Raw genomic sequence first — 9,651 nt, forward strand, 5'->3', positions numbered from 1 at the left:
CCTACTGGAAGTTACATTAGTCTCATCGTCGTCGACACTGGAGTCAGTATCCGTGTCGACATCTGTGTCTGCCATCTGAGGTAGCGGGCGTTTTAGAGCCCCTGATGGCTTTTGAGACGCCTGGGCAGGCACAGGCTGAGAAGCCGGCTGTCCCACATTTGGTATGTCGTCAAACCTTTTATGCAAGGAGTCGACACTGTCGCGTAATTCCTTCCACAGCACCATCCACTCAGGTGTCGACCCCGCAGAGGGTGACATCACATTTATCGGCATCTGCTCCGCCTCCACATAAGCCTCCTCATCAAACATGTCGACACAGCCGTACCGACACACCGCATACACACAGGGAATGCTCTGACAGAGGACAGGACCCCACAAAGCCCTTTGGGGAGACAGAGAGAGAGTATGCCAGCACACACCAGAGCGCTATATAACACATGGATCCCACTATAAATGAGTGTTTTCCCTTATAGGTGCTTATTTTATATATACTGCGCCTAAATTTAGTGCCCCCCCTCTCTTTTTTACCTTGACAACTGCAGGGGAGAGCCAGGGAGCGTCCTTCCAGCGGAGCTGTGAGGGAAAAATGGCGCCAGTGTGCTGAGGGAGATGGCCCCGCCCCTTTTCCGGCGGACTTCTCCCGCTTTTTCTGGAATTCTGGAACGGGTATTTTTACACCTATATAGCCTTCCTGTCTATATATGGTGTAGATTTGCCAGCCAAGGTGTCTTATATTGCCCTCAGGGCGCCCCCCCCCCCAGCGCCCTGCACCCATCAGTGACCGGAGTGTGAGGTGTGCATGAGGAGCAATGGCGCACAGCTGCAGTGCTGTGCGCTACCTTGTTGAAGACAGAAGTCTTCTGCCGCCGATTTTCAGGAACACTTCTTGCTTCTGGCTCTGTAAGGGGGCCGGCGGCGCGGCTCCGGGACCGAACAGCGAGGTCGGGTCCTGTGGTCGATCCCTCTGGAGCTAATGGTGTCCAGTAGCCCAAGAAGCCCAAGCTACCACCAGTTAGGTAGGTTCGCTTCTTCTCCCCTTAGTCCCTCGTTGCAGTGAGTCTGTTGCCAGCAGATCTCACTGTAAAATAAAAAACCTAAAATATACTTTCTTTCTAGGAGCTCAGGAGAGCCCTTAGTGTGCATCCAGCTCAGCCGGGCACAAGATTCTAACTGAAGTCTGGAGGAGGGTCATAGTGGGAGGAGCCAGTGCACACCAGTAGTCTAAAGCTTTCTTTTAGTTGTGCCCAGTCTCCTGCGGAGCCGCTATTCCCCATGGTCCTTACGGAGTCCCAGCATCCACTTAGGACGTCAGAGAAAGGCAGTTTATGAGGGCCTTCTGTTTATGCCATCAAGGCAGTATATACAGCAGCTACATAAGTTTAGAATGTGGTTTGCACTACTTCTACATATTCAAAAAATGTGGATTCAATAATACTTGGTAATCTAATATCAGTGTCTGACAACATGAGCCTGGTTTCCAATTGCTCTTATAGGTCTAGAACAGGGGTCAGGGAACTTTTTTTACCCCAAAATACATTTAGATACGCCGACAGATGGTCACACCCTCACCTCAGTAACGTCAGTGGGAATTTCCCACTGTTATGTGGGCCACTGTCTGATCCTGTGGAACTCCGTCAGCGATCAGCCACAGAATACTTCAAGTTCTTTGCGTGGGTTGGAGGGCCGCGGGTGGGAGGACAGGACAGAGCAGGACGGGCGGGCATGAGGGAGCGCGGTGTGACATCAGCATCTCACACCGTGGCAAGGAACACAGCGTCATGTCAGCACGTCACATCGCGAGCCGGCCGCTGCTGCTGGACGGGGCTGTGTCTCGGCAGCGCGACCTTCCATTACCCCCAGGAATTTCATTTTTACCCCATTTGGGGTAATTTACCCCTGTTCCCTGACCACTGGTCTAGAATATCTGAAATGTAGTAGCTCTATATAAGAGCAGCAAATGACATCCATGAAATACATATAACGCAACTGGGATTTTAGATTAACTGGTCATTTAAGGGCCATTACAAAACACAAGCCCAGATTTATCGAGCCTTGGAGGAGAGATGAATTGTACGGTGATAAAGTACCAGCCTATCAGCTCCTGTCAGGTTACAGGCTGTGTTTGAAAAATGACAGTCAGGACATGATTGGTTGGTACTTTATCGCCGCAATTTAGAACTCTCCAAGGTTTGATAAATCTGGGCCTTAGTTTGGGATAGTATTTAGATATGCTGTTCTTCACAAGACAAGTATAGAAAAAACACCCTCAGTCAACAACCCCAAATATATCTAGAAACATATAGTATTCTCACAAGTCAACGCATAGTTTTAAGATAATTGGTCTTTTAATGACAAATTTACTAGTACTTATATTAGTTACAATAAACTCAATAAAAGATTGTTCTATTTACAGATTACTACATTTATATAATACAAATATTTTATTATGCCAACTCTAATATACACACACACACACACACTATAAAACAGGGCGGCATGTTAACCGGAAAATACCACAATAGCGAAAATTCTAGAATGTTATCAATACTGCTTCTAGGTGTGCCACAACCTGCCAAACCAAAGAGTCTGTCACACCAACAGAATCTGCATGACTCATTTATATCACACATTAATACAGAGTCACCAGATCTACTGACTCATCTTATCACAACTACGGAAATACTGCACAAAGTTAACAAGTAATGTGACCCCACTTTAAATAAAAAAAAAAAAAAAAACACAGGCCCCAGAAATGCTGCATAAGGAGGATGCTGAAATAAGAGAACACGCTTCAATGAGACCTAGCATATTTAACAGGTTATTGGCAAGGAACCAACACTGGATCATAATGGAATGAAAGGATATAACAGAAATAGCAGGGACAGTGTTACCAAGAGGATAAGGGCCTCAGGAGATGCTCCGTCGCCATTCACTCCGACTCACAGCACGAATCAGCTGTTGTGGGGCTAGAAGTCCCACCATACGTAGCAAGAGCATGGCTGGGACTTGTAGTTCCACAACAGCTGCATATACATGCGGCTATGGTGGCAGAGTGGCAATCCCCAGCATTAATATTAACAGCATTGGCACCAGTAGAGTCCCTGTAGTATGGTATATAGATGTTTTCTAATGATATATGTATGTGAATGAATCTACTGGGTGTAGCGCGGCACGATGTGACGCCCTGAGCCCTGGCCAGCACTGACCGTATCACACTGATTTGGAAGCGCTCCTCCTCCAAGAACCTCCATGCACCGGGCAGGAACTCCTTACACCAGCGGTAAGCCTTGCGCCTGGTGCGCTGGTCCGGCTCGTCTTCCTGCGCCCTGCAGCTATCTTGCTCCGTCTCCCGGTTGTCCACCACAGCTGACTCCACAAGTCTTTGACCGGTCACTAGCCCCCCAGCCGAGCTGATGATCAAGCCCAATGAATTAGGCAGCTCATCCCCGCAGGCGAACTTCGTCTTCATCCTAGTAATAGAAACGGTCCTAAACGAGATGGTGAATTATACTCAGGGTAGTGGGCACTGTGCTTAGAATGAACAGTATGGGATTATAGTAGTAGTTAGTTATAACACATGCGTATGACGGCCGTACAGTCTGCACCTCTTACTGCTGTAACACACTCGATTATGCAGCACGTACGCTCGTCTAACGTTTCAGTCTCTGATTACTGCCTTATATAGGCTATGGCTACGCAACAAAGGACAGTTGCACTTCCTGAAATGCCCCGCCCACTATTTCTGCGCTCTGATTAGCTGAGAAATGCAGCATTACAGTCCGTTTGATTCTGTTCGACTGTAGCTCACGGTTGCCGTAGTGACACGTGTGGCCTCCGCTAGTATTGCACAGAAGCTCCATTATTACGTAGGGCTGCAGTTGCTATAGTTACATACTTCAGTCAGCCAAGAAGCTGACTGCTGGGTTAGGTACATGCTAGTTTTTACCAGGCACTTAAACTCAAAGGAAAGAATGCATTCAGACGTCCCGTGTCATCCCATGTGAACATAAATCACAAATCAAAAATCTAAAGGGAAATTTATCGAACATCCATAAAGCAGTGACACGAGTAGAAATGGACATCGGAAGCCCACCTTTAAATGATGGCTGGGCTTCTGCCATCTAAATTTTTGATGCAGTGGTAACTAACCATTGCACTAAAATAATTCAATGGAAATCATATTCATATGAATTGTGCATAAGCAAAAAATCCTTTTCTCATACGTCCTAGAGGATGCTGGGGTCCACCTCAGTACCATGGGGTATAGACGGTTCTGCAGGAGCCATGGGCACTTTAAGACTTTTCAAGGGTGTGAACTGACACCTCCCTCTATGCCCCTCCTCCAGACCTCAGTTTTAGAAATGTGCCCAGGCAGACTGGATGCACTCCAGAGGAGCTCTACTGAGTTTCTCTGAAAAGACTTATGTTAGGTTTTTTATTTTCAGGGAGAAATGCTGGCAACAGTCTCCCTGCTTCGTGGGACTGAGGGGGCAGAAGTAGGAACCAACTTCCTAAAGAGTTTCATGGCTCTGCTTCTGGCTGACAGGACACCATTAGCTCCTGAAGGGAACTGAACGCTAGCCATGCCTAGATGCTCACTCCCACAGCACGCCGTCACCCCCCTCACAGAGCCAGAAGTCAGAAGATAGGTGAGTGTTAGAAGACAGATCTTCAATCAAGAAAGTGTAGGCTAAAGGTACCGCGTGGCTGGCGGGAGCGCAGCGCGCCATGTTGCCCACACATACACAGGCACTACTGGGTGCAGGGCGCGGGTAGGGTGGGGGGGGGCTCCATGGGCAGCATGAAACCTATGGAAACTGGCATAAATAAGGGGTATTAGTTGCTGAGGCACAGTCCTACCCCCGCCAGTATAAAAAATTACCTCATAAAAGCTGAGGAGAAACACGCCATTGAAGAGTGGAGCTTCCTCCTCAGTCAGCCAGCACACTGCTCAGCGCCATTTTCTCTCTCTCCTCAGGCTGCAGAGACAACGCTGGTCCTCCACCACTACTGAACAAGTATCAGGGTGCAAAACAGGGGGGGCCACAGTGAATTTGGTGCTATATAATTGTGTGATTAACATTATAAAAGCGCTGCATGCCAGTGGCCATTTTGTGTTCACAGACATTGTGTAACTGGCGCTGGGTTGTGAACTGGCATAATCCTATTTGTGTCCCTCTGACAGATTTTACTGTGGGTCTGTCCTCTATAAGTCCCGGAGTGTATGTGTTGTGGTTGTGCACGTGTGTGACATGTCTGTGGCAGGGAATTCTTCCTCTGTGGGAGACATGTTAGGGACACAGAGGTGTAATATGACACCAAGAGCCTGACTGGGTGAAAGGTTACATGATAGTGTGAATCATATCAGTAAGAGGTTGGACTGAATCTCATACAGAAAACTGAAAATAATCTGCTGAAGATGTGATTTTTAATAGTTCTGCCTTTCATCCACAGGGACCCCTCTGGGTCACATACAAATTTGCACAAGTAGTACAAACTGATGCCGACACGGACTCTGATTCCTGTGTCGACACTAGTGATTCCAGGGAAGTAGGTCCTAAGTTAGCAAAAAAGCATTCAAAACATGTTTTAGCTATAAAGGTGGTGTTAAAAGTTACGAAGCCCCCTCTTTTACCACAAGGAGAGGGTTTACTTTAGTAAAGAAGTAATGTAATTTTCCCTCCACCTCAGGAGTTGAACAGTCTCTTGGAGGGAGTCTAATTTAACCTGAAAAGAAATTTCAGATTCCCAAAAGGAATTCAGGCAGCTTACCTTTTTCCAAAAGGTGGGAGTCACCCCGCATTTTAGACAGGGCCCTGTCATAAAAGAGAAAAGGTGTTTCTCCCTGCGCCTGGAATGGCTTCACTTAAGGAGCTGACAGACCGCAAGTGAGTGAGGTGATCTATTGATGTGGCCAATGGGACACTACTCAGGCCTACCATTGTCTGTGCGTGGGTGAGTAGTGCTATTGAAAAGTGGTCAGAAAACTTGTCATTAGACATTGACACAATAGATGGAGACGAGATACTCCTAACGTTAGGTCATATCAAAGACGCTGCTGCGTACATACTAGAAACCATGAAATATATTGATCTCTTGGGATCAAGAACCGCTACCATGGCAGTAACGGCTCGGAGGGCGTTGTGGATTCGCCAGTGGAATGCTGATGCAGATTCCAAAAGAAATATGGAGGCTCTCCCGTATAAAGGTGAGGCCTTGTTTGGTGATGGGCTGGATGCGTTAGTCTCGGCGGCTACCGCAGGTTAGTCGACATTCTTGCCTTATGCTCCTACACCGGTGAAAAAGACACATCACTCTCACATGCAATCCTTTCGACCCAACAAATACAAAAAGGCCAAAGGTTCCCCCTTTTTTGCAGGTAGGGGAAGGGGAAAAGGAAAGAAATCCGCAGCGTCTCCCGGATCGCAGGAGCAGAAGTCCACCCCTGCTTCTGCCAAATCTGCAGCATGACGCTGGGGCTCCCTTGCGGGAGTCCATTCGGGTGGGAGCACGTCTGAAACTTTTCAGTCAAATCTGGATTCAATCTGGCCTGGACCCATGGGTCTTACAAATAGTGTCCCATGGGTACAAACTAGAGTTTCAAGACGTCCCACCATGCCGATTTTTCAAATCGACCATGCCAGCTTCTCTTCCAGAAAGAGAGGCAGTAACAACGGCAATTCAAAAATTATGTCAGGATCAGGTCATTGTCCTGGTACCCTTGTCACAGCAAGGAGAAGGTTTTTAATTCAAGCCACTTCGTAGTTCCGAAGCCGGACGGCTCGGTCAGACCGATTTTAAACCTGAAAAATCTGAATCTCTACCTGAAAAGGTTCAAGTTCAAGATGGAATCCCTGAGGGTAGTGATTTCCAGTCTGGAGGAGAGGGACTTCATGGTGTCAGTAGACATAAAAGATGCTTACTTGCATGTTCCCATTTATCCTCCTCACCAAACTTATCTGATATTTGCAGTACAGGATTGCCATGACCAGTTCCAGACGTTGCCGTTCGGACTCTCCACGGCACCGAGGGTATTCACCAAGGTGATGGCGGAGATGATGGTCCTCCTTCGTCAAAAAGGAGTCCTTATCTGGACGATCTCCTGATAAAAGCGAGATCCAGGGAACAGTTGGTGCAGAACATCGCACTCTCCCTGTCAATACTCCAACAACACGGTTGGATCATGAATTTTCCAAAGTCGCAGTTGGAACCGACGACAAGATTGTCCTATTTAGGGATGATTCTGGACACAGAAGTACAGAGAGTATTTCTTCCAGTGGAAAAGGCTCTGAAAATCCAGAAAATGGTCAAATATTGAAACCAACAAGCGTGTCGATCCATCAATGCATTTGGTTGTTGTGGAAAATGGTAGCGGCCTACGAGGCCATACAGTTTGGCCGATTTCATGCCAGAGTATTCCAGTGGGACCTGTTGGACAAGTGGTCCGGATCCCACCTACACATGCACCGGAAAATAATCCTGTCCCCCAAAGCCAGAATTTCGCTCCTGTGGTGGCTACACAGTTCTCACCTACTAGAGGGACGCAGGTTTGGGATTCACGACTGGGTCCTTATAACCACGGATGCAAGTCTCCGAGGCTGGGGAGCTGTCACACAGGGGGAAAGCTTCCAAGGAAAATGGTCAAGTCAGGAAGCCTGCCTTCACATAAACATTCTGGAATTGAGAGCCATTTACAATGGCCTTCTACAAGCAGTACATCTTCTTCAAGATCATCCCGTGCAGATCCAGTCGGACAATGTAACAGCAGTCGCGTACATAAACAGGCAAGGCGGAACGAAAAGCAGAGCGGCAATGGCAGAGGTGACAAGGATTCTCCTCTGGGCAGAAAGACATGTAAGAGCTCTGTCAGCAATTTTCATTCCAGGAGTGGACAACTGGGAAGCAGACTTCCACAGCAGACACGATCTCCATCCAGGAGAGTGGGGCCTCCACCAAGAAGTCTGCACAGAGGTGACAAGTCTTTGGGGAGTTCCTCAAGTAGACATGATGGCATCTCGTCTCAACAAGAAGCTTCAGAGATATTGTTCCAGGTCGAGAGACCCTCAAGCAATAGCAGTGGATGCACTGGTGACCCAGTGGGTGTTTCGGTCGGTATATGTTTTCCCTCCACTTCCACTGATTCCAAAAGTTCTCAAAATAATAAGAAGAACAAGAGTTCGAGCAATCTTCATTGCCCCAGACTGGTCAAGGAGGGCTTGGTATCCAGATCTTCAGAAGTTGCTCATAGGAGATCCTCAGCCTCTTCCTCCTCGAGAGGATCTACTACAGCAGGGGCTGTGTGTGTATCAAGACTTACCGTGGCTACGTTTGACGGCATGGCTGTTGAGCGTCGGATCCTAGCCCAAAAGGGTATTCCCAAGGAAGTCATCCCCACTCTTATTCAGGCCAGGAAAGGAGTAACGTCTAAACATTACCACCATATTTGGAGAAAATATGTGTCTTGGTGTGAATCCAAGAAGGCTCCTACGGAAGAGTTTGAGTTGGGACGTTTTTCTCCATTTTCTGCAGGCTGGTGTGAATGCTGGCCTTAGATTGGGGTCAATCAAGGTCCAGATTTCGGCCTTATCAGTTTTCTTTCAAAAACAATTGGCCTCCTTTCCAGAAGTTCAGATGTTCGTGAAAGAGGGTTCTGCACATCCAGCCTCCATTTGTGCCTCCAGTGGCACCATGGGATCTTAATGTGGTGTTGCAGTTCCTTCAATCAGATTGGTTTGAACCTCTGCAGGAGATAGAATTGAAAGTTCTCACTTGGAAAGTGGTGATGCTTTTGGCCTTGGCATCCGCAAGGCGGGTGTCTGAGTTGGGGGCCTTGTCTCACAAGAGCCCTTACCTGATCTTCCATGAAGATAGGGCAGAGTTAAGAACTCGTCAACAATTTCTTCCAAAGGTGGTTTCGTCTTTCCATATAAACCAACCTATTGTGGTGCCAGTGGCTACTAACACTTTAACTGAGTCACAGTCTCTAGATGTGGTTAGAGCTTTGAAGATTTATGTCGCAAGAACAGCTCGGTTACGGAAAACAGAGGCTCTGTTTGTCCTGTATGCTCCCAGCAAGATTGGGTGTCCTGCTTCTAAGCAGACTATTGCGCGCTGGATCAGAGGGACAATTCAGCATGCTCATTCTACGGCAGGCTCGCCGGTACCGAAGTCGATGAAGGCCCATTCTACTAGGAAAGTGGGCTCATCCTGGGCGGCTGCCCGGGGTGTCTCGGCTTTAAAACTTTGCCAAGCAGCTACTTGGTCAGGGTCAAACACATTTGCTAAATTTTATAAGTTTGAAACTTTGGCCTATGAGGACCTCAAGTTTGGTCAATCGGTACTGCATGGTCATCCGCACTCTCCCGCCCGTACTGGAGCTTTGGTATAACCCCATGGTACTGAGGTGGACCCCAACATCCTCTAGGAAGTATGACAAAATAGGATTTTAATACCTACCGGTAAATCCTTTTCTCCTAGTCCGTAGAGGATGCTGGGCACCCGACTCAGTGCGTACTTTACCTGCAGTTTGTTCGTTATAGTTACACAAGTTGTGTTTCATTTGTTTTCAGCATGTTGCTGTAAATGGTTCATACCTGTTGGCGTGTGTCATGTTGAATGCCATGTTGTTCGGCATGGTTGAGGTGTGAGCTG

At 47.6% G+C, this 9,651-nt stretch overlaps 1 protein-coding gene across 2 annotated transcripts in view; it reads right to left on the bottom strand.

Annotated features, from left to right (window-relative positions):
* Nucleotides 1-3,663, bottom strand: part of CHKA (choline kinase alpha) — a 55,486-nt gene extending 51,823 nt beyond the window's left edge. Inside the window, exon 1 of one of the 2 annotated variants that reach the window (XM_063945065.1) lies at nucleotides 3,207-3,663. In XM_063945065.1, coding sequence (XP_063801135.1) covers nucleotides 3,207-3,469 — 263 coding nt within the window. In that variant the 5' untranslated portion in view covers nucleotides 3,470-3,663. Of the gene's footprint in view, nucleotides 1-2,891; nucleotides 2,953-3,206 lie in introns of those variants that run through there. The other variant, XM_063945067.1, reaches the window with a different exon arrangement.
* Nucleotides 3,664-9,651: the final 5,988 nt, after the last annotated feature.

Source organism: Pseudophryne corroboree, chromosome 11, assembly GCF_028390025.1.
Source record: "Pseudophryne corroboree isolate aPseCor3 chromosome 11, aPseCor3.hap2, whole genome shotgun sequence".
In the NCBI taxonomy this organism is placed as follows: domain Eukaryota; kingdom Metazoa; phylum Chordata; class Amphibia; order Anura; family Myobatrachidae; genus Pseudophryne; species Pseudophryne corroboree.